The following is a 25609-nucleotide window of genomic DNA, read 5'->3' as shown; positions in this document are numbered from 1 at the left end:
CAGACAGGGTGGGACGTTGTCCCTGCCCTGGCCCCGCTGGTCTCCCACCTTTCCGGATGCGCCCCGGGCAGTGCCGCTGGCCCCTGGGGCGGTGCTGCAGCCCAATCCAGCCTGGTTTGTCCCCAGTGGCACGTGCAGCCACCCCTCACAGAGCCTTTATCAGTTTTGTTTTGGGCTGGGGTGGCCCCATGGGCGCTCGCTGTCACCTTGGGCTGGGTGCCAGCTGGGTGCGCAGCACACCGGAGGGGTGAAGGCCACTGTGCCGCAGTGACAGTGCTGCTCTCTCCTCCCCGTGTCTGTTTTTCCATGCGGCTCCTGACAATTCCTCTGCATCTTTCCCCTTTTTGTTCCAATGAGAAGCCCCTCGTTGCAGCCCTGGGCTTGGATCTGAAGGATGCAGGGATGCAAACGGTCCCCACCTCCCAGTGCTGCCTGGCATGCGTGGGGACATGGGGACACCTCGGCTTCTGTCCCCGGAGGGTGGGCAACACCCAGAGGGTTTTTGGGGTGCCTGGCAGAGGCTGACTGCACCCCTCCACCCCAGGGTTTTGGGGTCCCCCTGCTCACAGCACCAAAACCTGGCTGCACACTGCCCTGCAGGGTGGGTGGAGCACAGGGACACCCCAGCACACACCCCAAGCCCCCCAATCCACGGGGCACCCACCTTCTCCCCAGGGAGCACCCGTGCCATGGGGCACCAGTGCCCATAGCACTCTGGCTCCCACCCTGCTCCCCCTGCCCCAAGCCCACGGCATTGGCACCCACCCTGCTGCAGGGTGGAAAGGGCACCCATGGGTCCCCACAGAGGGGCAGGAGGGCAACATAAAGCCACACCCCCCCTTGGTATAGCCCCAGCCCAGGGAAGGACGGGGCTTTGCCCGTTGGCTGCCGGCAGCTCCCAGCCCACCCAGCGCTGGGATTTAAGGCACCCGTGGGTGTAGGGCAGCAGCACGGGCTGGGGCTGCGGGATGGAGGGGCTGGGGGCGCTGCTGGTGCTGGGGGCTGCCGTGCTGCTGGGTGAGCACCCCCCGGCTGAGCTCGGGAGGACGTGGATGCCGTGTCCCCATCGCAGGGTGATGCCACCCTGTCCCCCACCCTGGGCACTGCAGTGGTCCTGGGCTGCTGGGGGGGCCCTTGCCACGGGGGCGGCTGCTCTGTCCCTGTCCCCATGCCCAGCGCGGTGGGCACACTCTGTGCATGGCATATGGGGGTTCACAGGGGTGTTCCTCACACCCTGGGGTGTGGGGGGGCTTTGGGGTGTCCCCAAGTGTGCAGGAGCTCTGGGGAAGCCAGAGACTGGAGAACAAGTGGGGACCCCAGTTTGGGGATGCTGGTGGGAGCCCTCCCAGCTTTGTCCCTTGTCCCGAGGGACAGCCAGCCAGGGACCAGCCCGTGCCGCGGAGGGGGGACAATCAGCAGTGCGAAGGGGCTTGTGGTTTGGTTTTGTTTTTTCTTCTAGGAGTAGAGTGCAAAGCACCTCTGGAGACACCCGCATTTGGGGACATCTACCACGTCACAGGTACCGCCTGGGGACGGGAAACCCCTCAGGGATGGTGCCCAAGGGGGTCCTGCACCTCCAACCACCGGCTCCCACCCGACGAGCCCCAGCCGAGGGGCTCCAATACCCCTCAAACCTGGAGGTGCATCACTGCCGTGGGGTGACGCCATGGGTGGGAGCAGGGGGTGACACTGGGGGGTCCTGGGGTGCTCCCTGTCTGTCCCGTGCTCCTCTCCAGGACACAGGCGGGGGGTCGGGGAGGTCCGTGGGGCTCAGCCCCCCTGTCCAGCCCCTCTGTCCCCACAGGAGTGATCACCCTGCCCTACGCGGAGATCAGGGAGCCCTTTGAAGCCTGGTACAACCTCACCGGGGGGAAGAGCCGCATCGAGTACTATGGTGGTGGGTGCAGAGAGGGACCCAACCCCCACCCCTCACCATCCCCTGGACCCCTCACCATCCCCCTCCTTCTGCCCCAGGACCTTTGGGTGCCCCAGCAAAGCCCTGGGAGCCACCACAGTGCCAGGACCCGGGGACTTGGCTTTGACCATAGCGCTGTCCCCAGGCCAAGTGGTCACCTACCAGTTTGGCTCCATCGAGCCCTTCGGTGCCAGCTTCAAGGTGACCCCTGAGACCACCGAGACAGAGGTCAACGTCCGCAAGTGCTTCCGCATCAACGGCACCGACAGGGACCTCATTGCCCCGCAGAGCGTCTTCCCCAGCCTGGAGAACTTCAAGGTGAGCTCCAGACATGGTCCCCTGGCACGCGGGATGGGGCAGGGACAAGGGACACCCCATGGGTACAGCCTGTCTGATGGCACCTCCCTATGAGGGCAGAGCATCTTTCCCTGGCTGGGATGGGTAAATACAAGGTTGGATGTGGCCATGGGTGATGGAGGGGTTGCATGCAGCTTGGCATGAAGCAGGATGGGTGCGTGGGGGGGAACCATCACTGCCAAGTGCCCAAGCTCACCAGGGTGCAGTGTCTGTACTGGTGCCACTGTGGCACCACGGTCCCCGCCATGGCAGCGCGGTCCCCGCCATGGCAGCGCGGTCCCCAGCGCGCTCTCTGCGCGCAGCGGGTGCGGGAGGAGCGCTTCCGCGGGCAGCGCTGCGCCGTCTGGCAGAACGTCTCCTACTGGGGCCACAAGAAGAACGTGTACACGCTGCGGGTGGGCAGCTCTGCCCGCGAGCCCGTGCCCCTGCACTACGAGGTGAGGGGCTTCAACAGCCTCCTGGGCTCCCACTACGACAAGTACGAGATCGAGTACTTCTCCTTCGGCCACCGCTTCCCCCCCAGCGTCTTCCACCTCCCCAAGGGTGAGCATCCCTTTGGAATTTGGTTTTTTGAGCTTGATAATTTGAGTGAATTGATTTAGTTGGGGAAAAAAACAAAAGCAGGGAGAAATGTAATGTTGATTAGCCTGGGGGGTTCAGCTGGAGAACAGGAGCTGAGGGGAGACCTTCTGATCTCTGAACTGCCTGAAAGGAGCTTGGAGCCAGGGGGGTCGGGCTCTGCTCCCCAGGAACAAGCGCCAGGAGCAGAGGAAACGGCCTCAAGTTGCGCCAGGGGAGGTTGAGCTTGGATGTGGGAACAATTTCTTCCCCAAAGGGCTGTGGGGCGTTGGAACAGGCTGCCCAGGGCAGTGCCGGAGTCACCAGCCCTGGAGGGCTGGACAGACGGACATGAGGTTCTCAGGACACGGGGCAGTGGGAATGGTTGGACTCGATGATCTTGAGGGGCTTTTCCAACCAAAATGACTCTACGATTCTACGATAGCTGGGGTGCTGTGGGTGCTTTGCCGGTGCTGGCTCCTCCATGCCGGAGCACAGGGCACTGCGTGGGATGGCGGGTGCTCGGGAACCAGCTCTGGTGTGGGTGCAGATCCCCCCTGCATGCACATGTCTATAGGGGATAGACAGCCCCTATGGTTTTGGGGTTCACTTGCACCCCAGCGGGGGCCAGGAGAGCCCGTCCCCGCTCAGGAGGCATCAGCGCCGTCCGTGCCTCGTGGCAGGGATGCAGTGTGAGCAGTGGCCCGCGGCCGGCCCCGAGCATCGCATCGTGGCCAACCCCATGCAGGAGTTTGTGGGGAGGGCAGCGGAGACGGACCATGTCCACCACCACCTCTTCCACCACTACAAGGAGCGGTTTGGGAAGAGCTACAGCAGTGAGGAGGAGCATGAGCATCGCAAGCGCACCTTCATCCACAACATGCGGTACGGGATGCCATGGGCATGGTTTGGAGGGTCAGGGATGGGGTGTCCAGTGTGGTTCCCTGCTCCCCTCTCACAAATCATCCCCCTGTGCTGGGCACTGGGGAGGCCAAACCTCAAACCCCAGGGTGAGTTTTGGGCCCCTCATGACAAGAAAGAGCTTGAGGTGCTGGAGCGAGTTGAAAGAAAGGAATGGAGCTGGTGAGGGGCTGGAGCACAAGTGTGATGGGGGCGGCTGAGGGACCTGGAGTTAAATGTTGGACTCAGAGATCCTGAGTGTCTCTTCCAACCAAAGTTATTCTGTGATTCTGTGTCCACGGCAGGTTCGTGCACTCTCGGAACCGCGCCGCGCTCTCCTACACGCTGGCGCTGAACCACCTGGCCGACCGCACGCCCCAGGAACTGGCCGCCCTGCGGGGCCGCCGGCGCAGCGGGGACCCCAACAACGGGCAGCCCTTCCCCAGCGAGCTCTACAGCGGCCTCATCCTGCCCGAGAGCCTGGACTGGCGCATGTACGGTAGGTGCGGGGTCCGGAGGTCTCACCGTTGGGGTGGTGCGAGCCTGCGGTGTGGGGGTGCGAGCGCTCCCCATCCCGGCCAGCGCAAAGTCCGAGCGAACTGCCCCGCTCTCCATCACCCCCGCCCGCCCTCGTCCTCGGTGCCAGCGCGGCCTCTCAGCCCCCCCGCTGTCCCAGGCGCCGTGACCCCCGTGAAGGACCAGGCCGTCTGCGGGTCCTGCTGGAGCTTCGCTACGGCGGGTGCGATGGAGGGTGCCCTGTTCCTCAAGGTGAGAGCAGGGACGGCCGGGGCGCCGGATGATGCCCGGCCCGGCCCTGCAGCGTGTGTGTCCCCAGACCGGCGTGCTGACCCCCCTGTCCCAACAAGTCCTCATCGACTGCGCCTGGGGCTTCGGGAACTACGGCTGTGACGGCGGTGAGGAGTGGCGAGCCTACGAGTGGATCAAGAAACACGGCGGCATCGCCACCACCGAGTCCTACGGGCCGTACCTGGGGCAGGTGAGGGTGGCAGTGACAGTCAGGGGGGTGTCCAGTGTCACCCCTCCCCACTTCTTTCCTCCAGGCTGTCCCAACTCAGCCCTTGGCAGCAGGTGGACGCTTTGCTTTGGTTTATGGATGCTCCATCAGAATTGTTCCCCCTCCCTCCTTCCCCCTCACTGGGGTGCATTGCACCTCACACCTGCCCTGGGACTCTGGTGCCACCTCCGCCTCCCCCTTGCCCCCCAGAACGGCTACTGCCACTACAACCAGTCGGAGCTGGTGGCCCAGCTGGCCGGCTACGCCAGCGTGGAGCCGGGCAACGCCGCGGCGCTGAAGGCCGCGCTGGTCAAGCACGGACCCGTGGCCGTCAACATCGATGCCTCGCACAAGTCCTTTGCCTTCTACGCCAACGGTGTCTACGAGGAGCCCCGCTGCGGTGAGTCCTGCGAGCCAGGAGGCTCCGTGTCCCCCTCACCGCGGCTGGCGTGGGCAAAAACAGCTGTAGGGTGGGATTTCCCTTCCCGTGAAGCTCCCGGACAGGGATACCGGGTCATTCACTGCGTCCAGAACAACCTCCAGCTCCAAAGGATGTGCTGGAGTGAGTTGGGAGGAGGGAACGGAGCTGGCGAGGGGCTGGAGCACAAGTGTGATGGAGGCTGAGGGACCTGGGGGTTCAGCTGGAGAACAGGAGCTGAGGGGAGACCTTCTGATCTCTGAACTGCCTGAAAGGAGCTTGGAGCCAGGGGGGTCGGGCTCTGCTCCCCAGGAACAAGCGCCAGGAGCAGAGGAAACGGCCTCAAGTTGTGCCAGGGGAGGCTGAGGTTGGATTTGGGAACAATTTCTTCCCCAAAGGGCTGTGGGGCATTGGAACAGGCTGCCCAGGGCAGTGCTGGAGTCACCATCCCTGGAGGGCTGGACAGACGGACATGAGGTTCTCAGGACATGGGGCAGGGACAGGGCTGGGGGAGCAGTTGGACTCAATGAGACTTTTCCACCCAAAATGACTCCATGATTATGTGATTCTGTGTCTCCATGTTTTTCTCTCCTCCTGGCCAGGAAACGAGCCGTCAGCGCTGGACCACGCGGTTCTGGCCGTGGGCTACGGAGTCCTGCACGGCAAGAGCTACTGGCTCATCAAGAACTCCTGGTCCACGTACTGGGGCAACGACGGCTACATCCTCATGGCCACGAGGGACAACAACTGCGGTGTGGCCACCGCCGCCTCCTTCCCCATCCTGTCCTGACGGGACACAGCCCCGCGTCTGCCCGGTCCCTGCGCAGCTCCAGGTGGATGTGGGGCTGGCAGAGCGATGTGGGGCCCCAGGAGGTGGTTGTGGGGCAGAGGGGCAGGAGGATGCTCCCAGCCCTCTGCAGAGCTATTTTACCATTTTGGCAATTAAATCCTGTAGCAATGATTCTGTCTATCGTGCTCTTGGGGTGTCCAGGCTGGTTATTGGGTTCATTATTCGGGCTCTGATGTCCTGCTCGTGTCCACCATGGGGACGGAGCCGGGTAGGCAGCCCAGAGCTCCCACGTGAGGGCTGTTGGTTCTGCCTTCCCAATTCAAAAGCCCATTTAGCAGCTGGGGAGGGAGCCGACAAAAGGGGAAAAGGCAGCCCTGGCTTCTATCAGCGTACACAGGCTTTATCTTCCCCCAAAATGGGGTTTTGGTGGTTGAGAAGCAACATTCCCCATGGCTCCACCTGTATTTTGGACAGCAAACCGCTGTTTGCCGCGAGCAGCGACCGGCAGCACGCGGGGATCGGCGCCTCCTTCCAGGAGACGCGATTGCTCCCGATTGAGGGTGGCAGGTCATAATATTTTCTTGTTTTCTTTCGCTTGTTCACCTGCTTATTTTCCAATTTGCTGCCCTGATTTCTGGAGTGCTCTTTAATCATTCTCAGCAGGGGCGCCGACTCGAATTCACGGCTGGGAGAGAAACGATCACTGCGCAGGAATAATGTGGTTTATTCTGTGGGAGTCCAGGTCTCCAGATCTTTGATTCCCTTGGCTGCAGTCAATAAAAACACACTTTGACTTTCAGGGAACCGTGACTTCCCGGCTCCCTTTGGACAGGTGATGTGCTGAATTTGCTGCTGAACACGCAGGTGGTTTGAGAGCTGGAGGTTTTTCCACCCCCAGGAAGCATTTAGCCTGAAGTTTTGCATTTTGTGGCATTAGGACGGCAGCTTCTGAGCGTGGGGAGTTAAGGATGGCTGGGAAATTAAAATAGATCCTTTTATTATATATGGAAAAAGGAGAAAATGAGAAAGGACATACCTGAAGAGAGATCTGTTTGCAGAGCCAGCTTTGGGCTCTCCAGCCTGGGGGAGCTGCACCTCCAGGTTTCCCTTGACACCCCAACCTCAGGGTCACTCCGGGTTTAGCCGAGTGCGGCAAAGAACAAGCTCTGAACCCGGCTTTGTATGGAAAGCCGAGCCTAAAGGTTTGTGTTTCCTTTGGAAGGGGCACATTGCCTGCAGAGCTGGAAATGTGGGGCAGGGGGGAAGCTCCCCAAATCTGACACCTAGACAGTGCAATACAAGGTGCTTTACGGGGAGCGAGCACTGAGGGCAGTTGGCACCCACCTCCCTCGTGTCCCCTTGAAAACCCCGTCGTCTTCTTGGTCTGCAGGCTGCAGCGGTTCGAGGTGTCTCCAGAGGCCAGTGGGTGGGAGGTGGGTCTTGGACAGCTTGCAGTCCTGGTGTTTCTCAGCCTTCTGCCACCTCCAGGGTCTCCTCCTTGATCTGCTGCCCCTTCTTGGCACCTCCCAACCACAAGATGGATGCTCAGGTGCTTAAGCTGGGCACATGTGTTTGCACATGAGGTGGTGCCTTTAGGGACAGTCCTGGCGGTGGCTTTTGTGCTGGAGGTGGGAGCTGGTGTGGTCACCCCACAGGCTGTCCTGAGCTGTCGTGTTTGTTCATCCTGGACAAGAGAAGCTCCGGGGAGACCTTAGTGCGGCCTTTCTGGACTTGAATGGGGCTGATAAGAAAGATGGGGACAGACTTTTGAGCAGGGGCTGTTGTGACAGGACAAGGGGTGATGGTTTTAAACTAAAGGAGGGAGATTCAGGCTGGACATGAGAAGGAATTGTTGCCCTGAGGGTGGTGAGAGCCTGGCCCAGGTTGGCCAGAGAGGTGGTGGATGAACCATCCCTGAGACATCCCAGGCCAGGCTGGACGGGGTCTGAGCACCCTGAGCTGGTGCAGATGTCCCTGTCATGGCAGGGGGGGCACTGGGGGGCTGGGGAGGTCCCTCCAACCCAAACCGTCCTGTGACAAACTGGCAGAGTGATGATTGTTCCTCCCGCCTGCCCCGGAGCAACTCGTCCCTTGAGATGGGAACCTTGGGGTGATCCCAGCTCCAACCCCCCCAGTCTGGCAGAGCCCAGCGCTGGCCAGGACACAGGGATCCAGTTGAGACAGAGCCCAGCGCCACAAACAGCTCCCGAGAGGCCTTTTTGTTCCCAGCAAAACAGCCTCTTTGCGGGTGAGAGTGTCCAGGTCTGCGGGATGCATCTGTCCACACACCCAGAAACGCAGGGTGGGCCGGTTTGCCAGGCTGGGTTATTCTCCGCGGAAGGGCGGCCGGGATTCCGCCGGGGCTCCAGCTGGGTTTGGTTACTGCCCGGCCCTCGCCGTCCTGGACGCGGCGTTTCCCAAGCAGCTGCGCTCGGCCAGACCGCCGCACACTGCCAGGTGGCCAGAAAAACGTGTTCCAGCCCCCAAAACACTGGCTGCTTTTCAGCGCTGGATGAACGATCTGTGAAAGCCTTGCACAAAACAAGGTAATTATTCAGAAAGCAGGAGACGCAGAGAGAGCCAGAAGATGAAAATATTATCTGTTAGTGATTTGCAGGGAACCACAGACGGTGTCAGGGAACAACAGCTGAATCCAACTTGTTTTGGCAACTTCTTGGCTACCAAATGTTCCCAGACAACCCGGGGGGGCTGATCACGAGCTCTCCCAGGCCCTGGGGAAGGGGGTCCCGGCGGGGTTGGGTGCCAGGACAGAGCTGGGGGGTTCACAGAGGGAAACGACACGTGTTGTGGAGCCCTGAGGTTTTAGAGGCGTGAGGATTGTGATCCAGGGTGAGGCCACCTCGTCTTTGCTGAAAACTGGAGCTTTGTGGGGGTACAAATTTTGCATCCAGTGTGATTGTCCCCCTGTCCTGGCCACTGCTGAGGCCAAACCTCGAACCCCGGGGTCAGTTCTGGGCCCCTCACAGCAAAAAAGCCCTTGAGGTGCTGGAGCAAGTTCAGAGGAGGGAACGGAGCTGGTGAGGGGCTGGAGCACAAGTGTGATGGAGACTGAGGGACCTGGGGGTTCAGCTGGAGAACAGGAGCTGAGGGGAGACCTTCTGATCTCTGAACTGCCCGAAAGGAGCTTGGAGCCAGGGGGGTCGGGCTCTGCTCCCCAGGAACAAGCACCAGGAGCAGAGGAAACGGCCTCAAGTTGCGCCAGGGGAGGCTGAGGTTGGATTTAGGAACAATTTCTTCCCCAAAGGGCTGTGGGGCATTGGAACAGGCTGCCCAGGGCAGTGCTGGAGTCACCAGCCCTGGAGGGCTGGACAGACGGACATGAGGTTCTCAGGACATGGGGCGGGGACAGGGGTGGGGAATGGTTGGACTCAGTGATCCTGAGGGGCTTTTCCACCCAAAATGATTCTACAACCTGAATGTTTTTCCAGCTCTGCAAACCTCCAAACTCTTTACTGCCAGGCTGTCCTGGAAAATCACCGAGGCAGCGGCTTTTTAAGCGTTTCTTATTACAGTTCCTCTGGTAGCAGCGTTACAAACGCTCTTCCTTCACCAAACGTTTTTCCCTTGGTGACCATGAGCGCTCCACCAGGCTTGTTGTTCACGTTCTGAAACAAAATAATCACCCCTTTGCCTTCAGCTCCAGAGGTTTGCAACCCCCTCCCCACTTTTAGGTCTTTTAAAATTTCTTATAACAAATCATTCACAGCATTTATGTTTTCCAGGTGTGTTATGAAACCCCAGAAATCGGGGCAGCCCCAGCCCATGGGTCTGCCTGATTTCTCCCCAAAACCCTCTCCTTGCAGCACCACAGCCCTGGGCAGCGAGGAGGGGTTTGTTTTAAAGCCGGCACCACCTCTGCCAAGCTCTTCCTTCTGCTTCCACCACCCAGTATTTCCCAATTGCCAGCACAACACAACAAATTTCATTAAATTAAGTATTTCTCCTCCATGCAGCGTGTTTGCCGGGTGATTATAACCAGTCCCCGAGGTAGCCGAGCACAGCAGAATTTCACTTTAATATGCACACCCACGCAGCCTCGCTGAGCACCCAAGACACTCCCCCGGTCCTGCTTGGGAGCGGCTGAGCGCCGCAGGGAGCTGGTTCAGCTCCGCCGCTCGCGCCGGGAACGCGCTGTCGGTTGGTGTGGAAAACATTACAAAGGTGGGGAAAGGAGTTTCAAGGGATCCCCGATGGCCCGAGAGTGAGCGGGGTGTGAGGACACAGGAAAAAAAAAGACCAAATCACGCTCCTGTGGGGTTATTAACAGAACCAAGAGTAGTTACTGCGTTTTGTTCAATCGATCTTGGCTCTACAGAGTGAACTTTTAACTCCAAAATGCCTGAATTCCCGTCACTTGTTTGGGCAGGCAGCACATACTTGAGCTCGCAGCATCTGTTCTGTGTCGCGCTGTAAAAAATGACGACTACTTGATTACAAAAGAGCAATTAGTGCGTGTGCAGTGTATGATTTGCCCTCGCTGCAGCGACTGCAGTCCAACCTCACCCCGCGATGAAACGGAGGAAACAGCTTCCCAGCGCCAGGAGCTGCGGTGCTGCCCTGGCCCGCGGGTCCGCCCAGCGACCGCAGCTGCTGCAGCAGAGAGGGAAACGAGTTCACCGGGAGCTTTTCCTTTCGCTGCAGACGCCACTTCCTATGTCGTTCTCCCTTTTCCTCCAATTCTCTTTCCCTCAACCTCCCAGGCGCAGTTTTCCCTCAACCCCCTCACACTAGCTACAGATCCACCTGTTTCAGCGCTGCCCCCCCTCCCAAACCCTCCCCCTGGCCCGGCCCAGCTCGGCCTTTCACAGCACCCAGAATGTGAGGGGTTGAAGGGCCCTGGAAAGCTCATCCAGTGTAATCCCCCCATGGAGCAGGAACACCCAGATGAGGTTACACAGGAAGGTGTCCAGGCGGGTTGGAATGTCTGCACAGAAGGAGACTCCACAACCCCCTGGGCAGCCTGGGCCAGGCTCTGACACCCTCACCCCAACAAGTTGCTTCTCATCTTTAAGTAGAACCTCCTGTGTTCCAGTTTGCACCCATTGCCCCTTGTCCTGTCCCTGGTTGTCACCAGCAGAGCCTGGCTCCATCCTCCTGACACTGCCCCTTTCCATATTGATCCCCAGGAATGAGTCCCCTCTCAGTGTCCTCTTGTCCAGCTCCAGAGCCCCAGCTCCCTCAGCCTTTCCTCACACGGGAGATGCTCCGCTCCACTCCCCTCAGCACCTTCAGCAGCTCGGCCCCTTTCTCCTGCGCAGTTCAGCTCCTTCCACCAACCCCAGCCCGGCCTGGCTCAGCCCCTTTTCCCAGCCCACTCCCTCAGCCCCGGCCCAGCTCAGCTCAGCTCGGTCCTCTCCCCAGGCTCAGCCTAGCCCACCACAGCCCAACCCACTTCCGGGTCCCTCCCGCAAGGCCTTGTGGGCCGGGCCCCCACCCACGCGCGCGATCTCGCGCGACCCGCCCGGAGCCGCGCGTGGCCCCGTGACACCTCGCGCGGAGGGGCGGGGCCGGGCAGGGCGGGACTCTTGCGTCACCGCGCAGCGCTCCCCGCGTGACGTTAACGCTTCCTCAACGCCCGCGGAGGGAGGGGGCGGTCCCGCTCCGCCCCCTCTCGGGAGTGACGGCCGTTTTGGCCAATGAGAAGCGGCGGAGGGGTGAGTGATGCTACGCTTGGCCAATGGTAGGGGAGGAGCGACGGGAGGGCGGAGCCGGGTAGCCGGGCCGGGCAGGGCTGCGCCTGTCAGCGGGGCGGCGGGATGGCGGCGCTCTACGCCTGCACCAAGTGCCACCAGCGCTTCCCCTTCGAGGCGCTCAGCCAGGGCCAGCAGCTCTGCAAGGTCCGGGGCGGCCGGTGGAGCCCGGGGAGACCGTGAGGGGACTTGAGGGAAGGGGACCGGGGGGCCTGTCTGTGAGGGAGCTGCCTGGGGGGGCAGGGGCCGCTGGAGGGCTTTGTGAGGGGGTTCTGTGAGTGGGGGTTCTGTGAGAGGGGGTTCTGTGAGTGGGGGCTTGTGAGGGGGGGTTTGTGAGGGGGGGTTTGGAGGCGACTTTGGGTAAGTGGGAGCTGTTTGTGAGGGAGGCCTTGAGGGTATCTAGGGCGGCTGCGGTCTCAGGGTGGTTATTTGGGGCTAATTGAGGGGGCTGATTTTCGGGGGGGTGGTTTGGGGCAATCTGTGGGTGCAGAGCGGGTAGTTAGAGGCTTTGTGGTTGGGGCCTTGGGAGCATTTGGCAGATTTTGGGGGGCTGGAGGCATGTGGGCTGCTGGGGAGGTGTGTGGTATTGAGGGGTCACTGGGGGGGGGCTGTTTGTCAGGGGCACCTGAGGCAGTTTGGGTTGCTGGGGGTACTTGGAGGGTGTTGGAGAGGGAGTCATGGGGGAATTGGGGGAGAACTGAGGACAAGTGAAGGGCTGTTTGTGAGGGAGGCTGTTAGCAAGCGGAGAGGCCTGGGGGATCCTGGGGTGTGTGGGAGGGTCTGGGGACATTTGGGAGAAGCCTTATGGTATTTGAAGGGGGGAGGTGGGTCTTGAGGGATAGTTTGAGTGGGGAAGGATGAGATCAAGGCTGGGGGGCAGGATATGGAGTAGCCCGGGATTGCTGAGAAACACGGGGCAGAGCAGGACCACTGTCACCATGGGCACAGGAGGCTGGTGGAGGGCAGGGGTGACAATAACTGCAGCAAGACTTTCTGTTCCTGCCTGGGGAGGTGAGACCAACCACCGTGACCCTTGTCTGTGGGTGTTGGGTGCAAATAAGCCCTTGTTGCACATCTCAAGTTTACTTCTGGCTCACCTGTGACACATGCCGTCCCTGTCACCCTTCCTGTGCTCTCAGCCCTCATAAGAGCAGCGTGACTGTACAGGGAGGAAATAGTTTGAGTTTGACGGGCGAAATGGGAGCAGAGGTCAGCAGGTGACCTGGGATTTTGGGAAACGGTGTGCGGAAGAAGCACTGAATCTCACCCAACGCTTCTGTTGTTGCAGGAGTGCCGGATTGCGCATCCCATTGTTAAATGCACTTACTGCAGGACTGAATTCCAGCAGGAAAGGTAAATGTCGCTGAACTGGGGAGACTGATGTTGTCTTTAGAACAGATGCACCCGCAGAACCATAGTGTTTCCACACCTTTAACTGAGGCTTAACCTGTAGATTGTTGCTGTGGAAGACTTGGGGCACCTTTGACCTTCCTCAAAGGGCTGCTGGGCGAGTCACTGTGCCTCTGAGGTGTCCTTAATTTGCACCGTTTTCTTGGGGTTTAGTTTTGGTTAGTGCTCAGATGCATCTTCCAGTGAAGGATCTGGGTGCACCTTCCCACGAGTTTTCCTCTTCTCTGATTTCTAGTATCCAAAAATTATTTCCTTATGTATTTCCTTCAGCTGTGCTTTTGCATTTTTGCAAGTTACGTAGCTTACAGAGGAAGGATTAGAAAACCCAGTAGCTGCATGCAGGCATTGTGTGGGTTTTTTCCTGTGTTTATTGAACAAATACATCTCTGTCCTGACTTGCCTTGATTACAAGGTACTTTGCAGTAATTCCACTTTTTGGTAAATTACCCTCAACCAGATGGGGATGGAAAATGCCCTTTGTTATGCGTCTGTAGTGAGGATTAATACAACCTCACCACTCGAGATGCAGCCCGGGGGAGACAGGGATCCTCACCACAGGGGCCAAATTTCCTTTGGGGAAGTTTTAACAGAACAATCTTTCCTTCTTTTGAACAGCAAAACCAACACAATATGCAAGAAGTGTGCTCAGAACGTGAAGCTCTATGGCACAGTAAGTGAGGGGGCTTGTTCTCACCAGCCTCTTTTCATCGTTTTTATCTTTATCCTGCCCAATCCCAAGGCAGTTTATGGGCTGGCTGTGTTGTTATAGCATGACTGATCAATAATATGTGGGCTCAAGCACGAAGCTTTTGCCTTTTCTCTCCTCTTAGTTCTGAAAAGAGCAGCTCTGCATCATTTTAGGCCAGGAAATGACCTATTCGATATGCAGTCGAAACAAGAGCATGCTTACAGAAACTGAGATTGCTGCAGAAGCAGTGATAAGTCTTGCTTTCCTGCTTGTCTGAAACCTAAAAAAGAGGTTTTGATTGTTTCTCTTTTGGAGTTATACATTTTATAAAAATTTCATAGCACTTGATAAATGGTCTTGGTGCCGTAGATAAATACACTTAGCAGGAGACCAGGGGTCCAAGTGTAATTATGGTTCCTGGATCAGCGTGATGATTAGCTTGAAATGGGAAAATAAAAGTTTTGAAGTGATGGCAAGAGAGGAGGGGACAGAGTAGTGTATTAATGTAATTAGAAGGCACTGCTGTATCAGTTGTTCTTCTTTCTTAAAGCCGAAACCCTGCCAGTACTGCAACATTATAGCAGCATTTATTGGAAACAAGTGCCAGCGTTGCACAAACTCTGAAAAGAAGTACGGACCTCCGCACTCGTGCGAGCAGTGCAAGCAGCAGTGTGCGTTTGACCGGAAGGATGACAGAAAGAAGGTCAGTATCACTGGAAAAGGAGGCCAGAAAGGTAAAAGAGTTGATGACAACGATTGTCTGTCCATCTCCTTCACGTATTCTCTAGTGTTTCCAAAAGGGGTGTCTCTCGGTTATAACGGATTTTTCTGGAGCTGAGCTTTGTTGTCAGAGCTGTGTTTTGGAGCTGTTTAATCTCCAAGCTCCTCTGCTTCTTTGCCTGAAGGTGCTTCTTCTCTGTATTTGGCTTGTGGGCAGGAAGCCAGACCAAAACTTTTTCTCCTCTCTTTTTCATCCTGCAGGTGGATGGAAAGCTGCTGTGCTGGTTGTGCACGCTGTCCTACAAACGTGTCCTGCAGAAGACCAAAGAGCAGTGCAAACACCTGAGCAGCTCCTCCCGGGCCAGCCTGCAGGAGAAGGAGCAGTACAGCAGGCTCAGCAGCGGCAGCCACTACAACAGGTAACGTGCACGAGCTTCTCTGTGCGCGGGGTGAGCAAACAGGGTGCCTGGCTCCTCCACGCTCCCTCGGTGCAGTTCCTAAAGCCACTTTTGAATCACAGAATCATTTTGGTTGGGAAAAACCCTCGAGATCATCGGGTCTACCTGTTCCCCCACCCCTGTCCCTGCCCCATGTCCTGAGAACCTCATGTCCGTCTGTCCAACCCTCCAGGGCTGGTGACTCCAGCACTGCCCTGGGCAGCCTGTTCCAATGCCCCACAGCCCTTTGGGGAAGAAATTGTTCCTAAATCCAACCTCAACCTCCCCTGGCGCAACTTGAGACTGTTTCCTCTGGTCCTATCTGGGCCTCCATACACTGGTGTTGGGTTTTGGCAGTTGTTTGTTGTTCAGGAGAATCTGGCTAAGTCAGGCTTTACTAGTTTGCAAACCCCGCTGTTCTGGCATAGGCTTGTAGTCCAACAGTGCTGCTTAGTGATTCAACTTACTGAACTCATACACAATTAAAGCTAAATTGCATTTGTAAAATTTAATGATTGAAATGTAGATTTTAAGTGTGAGTTGTTCACCTACCTACTGATCTGACTGACACGTTGTTTTCTGTTTATTTTTGGTCTCCAGCTACTCTTCAGGGAATGAATTTTTTATCATTCATTCTCATGCTAGGAAATCTTTTCTTAATAGATTCAACGGGGGTGGGAATATTTATCTGTCTTAGACTGCAAGTCATTCAGGTTCTGACATATGATTTCCTCATTTTTCTAGCCAGAAAACCTTATCCACCTCTTCTATTCAGAATGAAATCCCAAAGAAGAAAGCCAAGTTTGATGCCATCTCTGCCAACGGTGACAGGTGAGCCTGTTACATAGGGAAATTGTGGGTGGGCGGTCGTGTTTGCTACATTTATATAAGACAGAGTTTGCAAATCACAGGAAGCTCGTACGCAAGAGCAGGGATCTCGGGCTTTGGGACATCGAGGGGCTGTATTAGTGGTTTCCAAAACCCAGCAGGCCAGCGTGACTTGACATTTAGACCTCGGTTTGAAGAGGAACAGAATACCTAGTGTTGTACCTACTAGAATAGAAAATGCTATTGGCTGAGCTCCCCAACAGTTAAGAAAACCGCAGCCAGATGAGCGTTGTCCTCTCTCTGCAGGTAGAGGCAGAACGGGGCTGTCGGCTGCGCTGGGGAGTCGAGCTCTGTGGGGTTGGTGATTTTGGGGCTGTCAGGCTGGTCTGCAGGGGGACGATCTCAGAGGAGAGGATCAACACCACCTCCCGTTTCCCCTCCTGCCTTCTGGGGGAGGGACAAACAATCAAACCTTCCAATCCCATCCTGCTGTCACACATTGTGCTGGATGATGTTGACACCAGCTGCATGTGCAGCAGAGTGGGATTCACTAGCAGAAACAGGAGATTGAGATGGATTTTTATTTTTTTACCGTCTTGTACATGCATATTTTCATTCCTGCCTTTCCTCTCTGATTCTCAGCGTTCCTTCCTCTCCCGAGATGCTTTGTCCCCCTGCCCAGAGTGCCCCGTCCACGTTGGCGCAGTGGGCTGCTTCCCAACAGAGTCTCGGTGCCCACCATTGTCCTGTTTCTCAAGGCACTGACATCCTGAAGTGAGATCACCTCTTGTTTTCTCCCCTCTTGCCCTCCCTCCCATGGAAACTCTCCCTCTCTTCCCAAACAGCAGTGAATTTTGGGCACGAACCAAAGCGTAGCCACATTGATGCCAAACGGTCTGTTAAAGCCACTGGTAATTAATTAATCACTACCTACCTTGAACATCTTTCCTTTGAGACCGCAAGTTGCGTCTCTCCTATATTGACACCTTGTCAATGTTTCCGAAGTGCAACGATGGGAAATAGAACTTAAATAATTTGGTAAGGCAGAGTGTTCTGAAAGACCATTTATCATCTGAACAGCGTTTTCAGTTAAAAGCGTGAAAATCTTAAGGGTTAACTGTGGCTTGGGAGCTGTGGCTGAGCCCGGCCGAGGCTCCTGCTCACTTTGAGGCTGCTCTCCGGGCTGTAGGACACCACCATGTATTTTTATCTGCTCGCTAAAGCCTGGGCTGAGACCTGACAGCTCACTGCAGCACCACTGCTGGCTTGAAAATTATCCAAGAAGCAAAAAGTCCCATGTTCTGGCATCAGTGGCTCAGCCATTTGTTTGCAAAACAGGAGCAGGTATTAGAGAAATCAAACGCCTTTGTTTTGTTCTTGTGTCAGATGTTCTCAGCCTGGCTGTGGTCCTCGCCACGGGCGCTTTTTTTTGATGAATCCCAGTGACTGTGGGTAATTTTAGCAACTCCTGAAGAGCTCCAGCAACGTGCTGTGGAAAAGGCAAGCTGCAGCTGCCTTAAATAGACACGTGGCTGTGTTTCTTGAGTAGAATAATAACGGTGGTTCATTAAGTGTGTTTGTTGGAGTTGCCTGGGCACCCTGAGCCCTCCGTTCCCCGCTGTGGGTGCAGACCCTGGGGCAGGAGAACGCCCTCGAAGCCCCTGGTGTCTGTACCAGCTCTGCCAAGCTCCAAGCAGCTCTGGGGACAGCTGGTGGCCCGTCTGTCCCATCTCCCCGCTGGGTGGCAGGGCCGGCTGTCACCTTCCCTTCTCCGCAGCGTGCTCTGCAGCAGGAGCTGCCAAGGAGGGAATTTTTCCTGCTCAGGGTAATGTGAGCAACTCCTGGCACTCGTCCTCACGCCAGGATACGGCAGGAGTGAAGCTTGCCTGGACAGAGGAGTGGTGTAAGCAAGAGATTGGTTTTAGCCAGAGGGAATCAGTGAAGAAGCCTTTTTTCCTCTGTGGAGGCTGTTTTTTTGTATTGTTTCCTTCTCCCAAGCACTGAGTGGGAAATTAAAGCTACTGTTAGTAACGTGCCTGCACACAGCAAGGTACTAGAGCACCCACCACCATCTTGCACAGCCTCCACTCGGGGAAACTACTCAGGAACAGATTTAAAATGGAGATGTTATCCTGTGGTAGTGTGCGAGTACGAACCGCTCCTGCGCTCGAGAGCTGCCCAGCGTGACAAGCCCAGCGCTAGATGTGCTGTCCCCAGAGACCTGCCGGTCCTGTGGCGTGGGCTCTGCCGTCAGCGGGCTTTAACCCTGTAAGACTGTGGGCTACAGACCCTCAGAGCTGAGTTTTCCTTTGCCAGACTCTCTCTCCTGGTGCCGTCCTGTGACTTTCAGATCTGTGAAGCTGCTCCTGCTGAGTTTCCACCCCAGCGCAGTGGTAGAAAGAGCTTTTTCTTGTGCCACATCCTTGCTAACGAGTCCAATCAATTCAGACTGTGCTTTTAAATAGAAAATTGATTATTTCCAGGAGGAAACCCCCGTGTGAGGGGAGCAGCCAGTGCGGAGGTGGGAATGTACTTGAGGGAGGCAGCGATTTGACCCCAGTCCACTCCACGTCCCGGCTTTAGAACTAAATGCTGGCTTTAGAACTAAATGCTGGCTTTAGAACTAAATGCTGGCTTTAGGACATGTGTTGACCTACTCCGGAGGCTTTAAAAAACAGTCAGGCTTCATATAAACCTGTTCATAGCAGCAGTGCTGTCTGATAACAGCCAGGCTCGAACTAATCTTCTAGGTGAAGCTTTGTTGCATTATTACTGTTAAGGTTTTATACAGCGACTTCAGGTGTGTGCGGCTGGGAGTGTGCTTGCCCTTTTAGCACCAAGAGATAAAAATCAGGCTTATCATTCCAGCGGTAAGGAACACAAGGCAGGCGAAGATCAGGTGAGCTCCCTGGGCCTGTGGCTGCAGCTTGTTGTATCTTATGAACTGAAATATTCCTGCAGCGCACGACACTTTGTGGCTGCCCAGATCACTGGGCGTCTCGTAGGGAGATTTATGAATTACCAGTGCAGGGGAGTGACTCGTATCCGGATTAGTTTTCAGCGGGTTGCTTGGGTTTAGAGTTCCTGGGGGTGTACAAGTGGTGTGCTCAGCTGTTTCTCTGTCTTCCTGGAGTCTTCCTTGCTCTGGAGTGATCATGAAGCTTCTTCCTACATTAACTCTGTCATAGTGGAATCAAAATACAAAAGTCCAGTGTGTCTTTTCACCCCTTTTCCCTGCTGAGGACAGAGCTGTCTCTCTTGGTTATGTTTGTTTAACTTGGAGGTTGTTTCTCTTTCATGTTCCCTCCTTGCCAGAATGCTTGTTTACATTTAGTGAAAAGTGTTGCTGGGCATCCAGGGACTGAGCAAAGAGAGTTCCCAAGCGGTTGCATGAACCACTTTGCTGTCCACAACTCCTGGCTTTGAAAAAGGACCCTTAGCTGTTTGTAGGGTTGCTGCACACACTGGTCGATGGTCACCCATAGAAGTTCCATGCCCCTGCTGATCAATCAATAACACGATTTGATATGTCACATGTAATCTCTGTTATCTGTCATACCATGTGATTCCCAAATTCCATGTGGCAGCCAGGGCAGGGATACAGGTAACTCCTGCATCCAGTGAGTGATCATCACCCTGTGCTGGGCACTGGGGAGGCTGAACCTCGAACCCTGGGGTCAGTTTTGGGCAGCTTATGCCAAGAAAGGGTGAGGGGCTGGAGCACAAGTGTGATAGAGACTGAGGGACCTGGGGATTCAGCTGGAGAACAGGAGCTGAGGGGAGACAGGGACACAAAGAAACAGGCTCAAGTTGCGCCAGGGGAGGCTGAGGTTGAATTTAGGAACAATTTCTTCCCCAAAGGGCTGTGGGGCATTGGAACAGGCTGCCCAGGGCAGTGCTGGAGTCACCAGCCCTGGAGGGCTGGACAGACGGACATGAGGTTCTCAGGACATGGGGCAGAGACAGGAGTGGGGCAACGATTGGACTTGATGGGGGTCTTTTCCAACCAAAGTGATTCTATAATTTGGAGGACACAACGTGTGTCATTAAATGATTTCCGTTTTCCTTCCAGTGCCGTCTGTGGGAGTTTCCCTGTGTCAGTGAAGAGAAGGGGTTGTGATGAGTCTTTCCCTCTTCTTTGTTGCAGTTTCTCTCCGGACCTCGCCCTGGACTCTCCTGGCACTGACCACTTTGTCATCATCGCGCAGCTGAAGGAGGAAGTGGCGACTTTAAAAAAGATGCTACACCAGAAAGATCAGATGATTTTGGAGAAGGAGAAGAAGGTACAGCCCTTGGCTTTCTTCCTCCCGCAGCGTGCGGACGTGTTCACACAGATCACACTCCAGGGGAGTCTGGCTTTTTATCTTGGAGCGAGCAAGAGAGTTTCTGGCTCTTTCCAGGCTGCCTCCTTTCCAATGTCGAAGACATTTTCTGGACCCACCCAGGAGATCTCATTTCATAAAGGGTCATTTCCTGACTGCTGTCCCAGAGACCTCCATGTGGGGGAAAGACTGAGAAAAAACATGCTGCTCTGAGCAGAAAGAGCCCTGGCTGCTCCTGCTTCTCTGTGCTGCTCTGTGAACCGGCTCTGCTCTTGCTGAGCCGCCCCTGCCCACCCCAGCACATTTCCAAGCTCCTCTGGTCTCTCGCAATCTCTGCACAAGCATTTTCTGTGGCCGGGTGCGTCTGGGGTGAAGGTGTTTGTTTCTTCTGCCAGCTCACTTGTTCCTTTCTGCAGATCACGGAGCTAAAAGCTGACCTGCAATACCAGGAGTCGCAGATGAGGGCAAAGATGAACCAAATGGAGAAGACGCACAAGGAGGTCATGGAGCAGTTACAGGTGACAGCATTGTTGTTTTTATTTGCTGAGCTGTGCTGTACCCAGGAGTGACTGAGGACACCCTGATCACAACAGCCCATGAGTTTCTGCACAGACAGCTCTGCTAACACATCCCAGCCCTGTCCCACAGCCCCTCCCTGGCTCCGGACCATCTGCAGTGCGTCGTAACCCCTATTTATATCCTCCCTGCTGCTCTCTACTTGGGTTCAGACTCACTGTATTGTGAAGTGCTGTGTTGTGTCCCCTGTGGACTAGAGAGAAACCATCACACTCATTTCACCTATTGCCAAATTCAGGTTTGAACCTGTTTCTCCAGACTGCAGAACCTTTGTCAGTTCCCTGCACTGTTCTTAATGTGATTGATGTGACTGGTAACCAGAGAGAACAAAGCTTAAGGAACAGTTGATAGTTCCTTTAGCACTGTAGTGCAAAAAGAGAAATCCCTGAGCTGGAGGGAGCAGGGAGAGCAGGATTCTCGTCACGGCCACAGAAACACTGGGCAGACTGTCAACATAAACACGCTCCGAGGCACCCAAGAGATCGGGTCAAAGGAGACCTGGTTCCAGCACGGAAATCAGACACAGAAATGAACTTTGCACCCTTTAATTACTCTGAGGTTTATAATGATCTAAAGCCTTAGCCATGAGAAGTGGCAGGGGATAAGACAAAAGGCTTATGTTGCCCCTGAGAAAACAGCCTATAGTAAAATGTCAGTGGCATGTGGAGACACCGAGGGTGAAGCTGGAGAGCCGTGAGCTGCTTCACCCTGCGGTTTGGAATAAGCGGGGGCAGGGGAAGCTGGTCCCAACCTGCCAAACCAAGGGTCGGGATGGGCCTGGAGTCACCAGAGTTTTGCTCTGCGCGGTGGCTGGAGCGAGGGGCTGCCCTCTGAGTGTCCTTGGCTGGGCTCACACACGTCACGCGGTTGTCCCCTCTCGCTGTGGGAGCCGTTAACTTCTCGCTTACAGTGGGGGGATGTGAGGGGAGGGATGGGAAGAGCCTTTTCGAGGCGGTTAGAGAGGAGATGCTGGACTTGAGCTTGTGCTGCGATGCTGTGCAGTATCACCCTCCTCCAGCCAATTCTAGGATTCCTAAAACTAACGATCCATGTCATTAAATGCCCATTTTCATTGTGTTTCCAGGCCAAGAACAGAGAACTCCTGAAGCAAGCAGCTGCCCTATCGAAGGGCAAAAAACCTGAGAAGTCAGGAGCGATCACCTCCCCTTAAAACCAAACCCCACATGGGAGCTCTGGCCAAGGAGTCTGGGAGACCTGCCCAACGGCTGGAAGTAAAACCTCCGCGTTGTTGCTGCCGTGGACCCGATGGAAACGCCTGGCGCGCGTTGCCTTTTGACAGCAGGTGTGAGCGCGTCTGCTTTCCGTCTCTCTCGAATTACTGATCTGATCCACGGGGAGAGGTGCCAGCCGTCCGAAATCCCCCCAAAGTACTGTTTTTTGGATGAAATGTATTTTTCTTTTCCTAACCAGTTGCTACCACTGCCAACCCTTTTCATTAGCAAACAGGAACCTGCTGCATTAGAGACATCTCACTGGCTCCCAACCGGCTGCTGGGAGGCAATAGCCGTGGCCGGTTGTTACGCAGATAAGACAGGAGCTGCGTGTGGTGGGAGCTTGAGTTTTGTTTTCCCCTGGACTCTTCCCTCTTCAAAAGGAAACCGATAAATCACCAGCCCAACAGATGTTACTGGAAGGTTGTGCCACTGCTGAGAACGGTTGATCCAGCTTTTTGAAGATGCTTCCAAAATGGAGGCTGTGTATTTATCTTGGAAGTTTATTTTGGTTTGATTTGTTTTGTGGGTTTTTTTCTTCTTTTCTATGTCAGCTTGGCAAACTGAACTGCCTCTTTTTGTGTTTTCTTGTTTTGTTACGAGAGCTTTTGCATTGGGAGCGAGAACGTAATGATACAGACCCCAACCCACCTCATTTTCCCCCCTTCGGTGACTTGGTGACCTTTGGGACATTGGTGGCTTCTGCAGCTCAGTGTGATCAAGCGCCTCTCACTCCTTTTCTTTAGAGGAGGAGAGTTCAAGGTTTGGATCATCCCTGGATCGAGCTCCCTTCTCCCTGCCCCGTTCCCTTCCAGGCGCAGGAGCCAGTTTGGCTCCGGGAAAGCGCTTACTCAGGCAGCACCCCAAGCCAGGGAGTGTTTTTTTGGGGCTCTCCAGGGACATTTCTCACTGCTGATTAAAAAAAACCCGCAAAAACCAAACAGCAGAATAAAAGGGCTACGGAAGTTCCCTGCACCAGGGACGTGCCTCTCCAAAACAGCACAGAGACCACGGGCCCTTCCAGCCAGGCCGGCTCCCCAGGCTCCAGCTTTTTGCGGCGCAGAGGGGATAAAGAGCACTTGGCCGCTGTGGAGGTGGGAAAAGCACCACAAGCTCCAGCACCGCGTTCCACCCAGGGCTGGAGAAACATCTCAGGGCTCCGAGACCATCAGGACGGAGGAGCAGAAGCTGAAACCTCAGTGCAGAGTCAAAGGTGGGTTATGGAGAAGAGAAATTGTCCTATTGCTGCGGGGCTGGCTGCTCTGTCAGGGCTTTTGTTGAGCTTTTAACTAGACATTGTCATTTATTATTTCTTTTGCATCCTTTATTTCGTTCCTTTAACTCAAAGGCACTTTTTTTGCTGGCGTTGGCTTCCGCCGTGGAAGGAGCCGCCGCAGCATCACGCGCTGCCGGGTGCGCTCTTCTTCCTTTATTTGTTTTTAAAAGAGACTTGTGATGTGAAAACAAGAAAGACAAAATAGTTGCACTTTGCCAGAGTGCGACGGCCGGAAAATACCGGATTTTGTACTTCCCGCGTTTTTAGAAAATGAGGCGCGTCGCTGGGATGTTTTTTAAATGGGGGCTTTGCTTTTTTCGCTTCCCTCGAGATATAGAAATAACCAGAGGGAGGAAGGCCCTGTATATACTGATATGGGGGGTTTGTGATAAATTGATCCTGCGGTTGAGTAGCTGATGATTTGTAGTAATAACCTTGTTTCTTTGTATGTTTGTAATAATGCAGATTTTAAAAGGGACGCTTTGATTTGTACAAAACTCTGACAACTGTAAAAGTGTTTTAAAAAAACTCCTCAGCTGTGTCTGGTACTTTCTGTTTGCCTTAAAGAGGAGAAAAATTGCTCAACCACAGCACCTTTCCCTGTCTGGAACTGATTAATGTCCTGCCTGGTTGGAGCGTCAGCCGTGGCTCTGGTGCCGTGGCTCTGGTGCCGTGGGTCTGATGCAGTGGGTCTGGTGCCGTGGGTCTGGTGCGTGTGGGACGGAGACGCCGTTTTTCTGTTGTTTGCTTCATTCTGACTTTTGTTTCTGTCTCTCAATCCTCCCCACCAAGCCCGTTGCCAGGATCCCCGTTACTTGGTTACATCCCGCTTCCCAGGGCCCATCCGGCTGGATCCGACGAGATCTATTCTCTATTTTCCTCCCCAGCCGCACGAATGAAGCCAGAGCACAGAAACAATTTGGTTTTGTTAGACAAGAGGATCAGGACGTTGTTTTTTAAAGATACTGATGCAAACGAGCTCCTCCCAGCTCCCTCAGCCTTTCCTCACACGGGAGATGCTCCACTCCCTTCAGCATCTTGGTGGCTGCGCTGGACTCTCTGCAGCAGTTCCCTGTCCTGCTGGAACTGAGGGGCCACAACTGGACACAAGATTCCAGGTGTGGTCTCCCCAGGGCAGAGCAGAGGGGCAGGAGAACCTCTCTGACCTACTGACCACCCCCTTCTAACCCACCCCAGGCACCATTGGCTTCCTGGCCACAAGGGCCCAGTGCTGGCTCAGCCCACAGCACCTGGGATTCCGAACTGGTCTCCCATCCAAGTACTAACCGGCCCCGACCCTGCTTAGCTTCTGAGATCAGACGAGATCAGGCATTCTCAGGGTGGTATGGCTGTATATATATTTTATGTAAATATAGATATAGATATAGATATAGATATATAGATATGTATTCCCAAAGTATATCCTAATAGTATCTGAACTAAACCTTTTTTTCAAGGGCAGAGCAGAGGGGCAGGAGAACCTCTCTGACCACCCCCCTCTAACCCACCCCAGGTCCCATTGGCTTCCTGGCCACAAGGGCCCAGTGCTGGCTCATGGTCACCCTGCTGTCCCCAGGACCCCCAGCTCCCTTTTCACTGCTCCCCAACTGATACTGGAACCTGGGGTTGTTCCCGCCCAGATTCAAGACTCTACACTTGCCCTTGTTATATTACACTAAATTTCTCCCCACCCAGCTCTCCATCCTGCCCGGGTCCTGCCGGAGCGTGCGCGGTGCTGAGTGTTCGCAGGGCGCGTTATCTCTGCTGAGCGCAGCACAAACCTGCCGGACCCTGGAATGTACCCGATTCTGTTTGCAGCGTGTCGGGAGATAGACCCGAGCTGATGTGCCTAAGGCGGGGTCTGAGTCAGCGGGTAGAGCCAGGCCCAGCCTAACATCCTCATTTCCTTCTCTTGGTGGTTTATCCACTGATTCTAAAGCAGCTTCAGTGTTTACACAAGGATGTATCTTCTTTATTTACTTATTTTAGGTTGTGATTGCTTTATTTTGTATTTCAAAGCTTTAGCAAAATATGCTTTTAAGGCAGTGACTGAACACACTTGAATTTTACATCCTGATCTCAGCCACCAAATCAAGGTCAAAAAAGAGATTTCCCATTTTTTGGTCAGTGTTGTTCCCCGTTCGCCTGTTTCGGGTGAGCGGACGCTTGGCCACCCGTTCCCGCGGGAATCTCTCCTGAGGATGCAGGAGCTCAGAGTTTCCCGACCACTGACCGGAGCTGGTTGGGCTCTCAGGGCACAATGAAAACCTTTGGCAAAGCATTTCTGAGACCTCCTAACCAAGAGGATTAGAGCTTTCTTTTTAAGAAAAGTAATTATTCGAATAAATAGATCCTTTCCAAACTTCTAGACCCCCTGGCAAGGATCTTAAACTGTTGTACGCAAATGACCGTGAACTCTTTTGCAGCCCGACAGGGGGTACCCGGCAGAATTAAAC

At 55.2% G+C, this 25609-nt stretch overlaps 2 protein-coding genes across 3 annotated transcripts; both read left to right on the top strand.

Moving 5' to 3' along the window:
- Window positions 1-968: 968 nt before the first annotated feature.
- LOC308048426 (digestive cysteine proteinase 2-like) lies at window positions 969-5953 on the top strand (the record flags this gene model as incomplete). The annotated part of the gene is made up of 11 exons (XM_080357579.1): window positions 969-1017; window positions 1460-1519; window positions 1805-1897; window positions 2061-2233; window positions 2575-2815; window positions 3514-3715; window positions 4036-4229; window positions 4407-4498; window positions 4566-4727; window positions 4956-5145; window positions 5766-5953. 11 exons carry the CDS (start codon window positions 969-971, stop codon window positions 5951-5953), a joined length of 1644 nt encoding a protein of 547 aa, XP_080213705.1.
- Window positions 5954-11703: 5750 nt separating this feature from the next.
- Window positions 11704-23684, top strand: FAM76A (family with sequence similarity 76 member A). Of its 2 annotated transcripts, XR_013923143.1 has the most exons (10): window positions 11704-11811; window positions 12953-13017; window positions 13690-13744; window positions 14313-14465; window positions 14744-14901; window positions 15664-15750; window positions 19895-20030; window positions 20486-20587; window positions 21730-21948; window positions 22483-23684. XR_013923143.1 is itself a non-coding variant. In XM_080357683.1 (9 exons), exons 1-9 carry the CDS (start codon window positions 11731-11733, stop codon window positions 21814-21816), a joined length of 924 nt encoding a protein of 307 aa, XP_080213809.1. In that variant the 5' UTR covers window positions 11704-11730; the 3' UTR covers window positions 21817-23684. The 2 variants fall into 2 exon arrangements, 1 of the variants encoding a protein (XP_080213809.1); XM_080357683.1 differs by having other exon boundaries at window positions 21730-23684.
- Window positions 23685-25609: the final 1925 nt, after the last annotated feature.

Source organism: Nesoenas mayeri (assembly GCF_963082525.1).
Source record: "Nesoenas mayeri genome assembly, chromosome: 21".
Taxonomy (NCBI): domain Eukaryota; kingdom Metazoa; phylum Chordata; class Aves; order Columbiformes; family Columbidae; genus Nesoenas; species Nesoenas mayeri.
This window is presented reverse-complemented; position numbering and strand designations above follow the sequence as displayed.

Excerpts from the sequence above, each read along its gene's own strand:
- FAM76A (XM_080357683.1), top strand. The coding sequence starts at position 11,731 with ATGGCGGCGCTCTACGCCTGCACCAAGTGCCACCAGCGCTTCCCCTTC. Across the intron at positions 13,018-13,689 it reads ACTGAATTCCAGCAGGAAAG|CAAAACCAACACAATATGCA; the intron begins GTAAATGTCGCT and ends TCTTTTGAACAG. Across the intron at positions 20,588-21,729 it reads AGGTCATGGAGCAGTTACAG|GCCAAGAACAGAGAACTCCT; the intron begins GTGACAGCATTG and ends TTGTGTTTCCAG.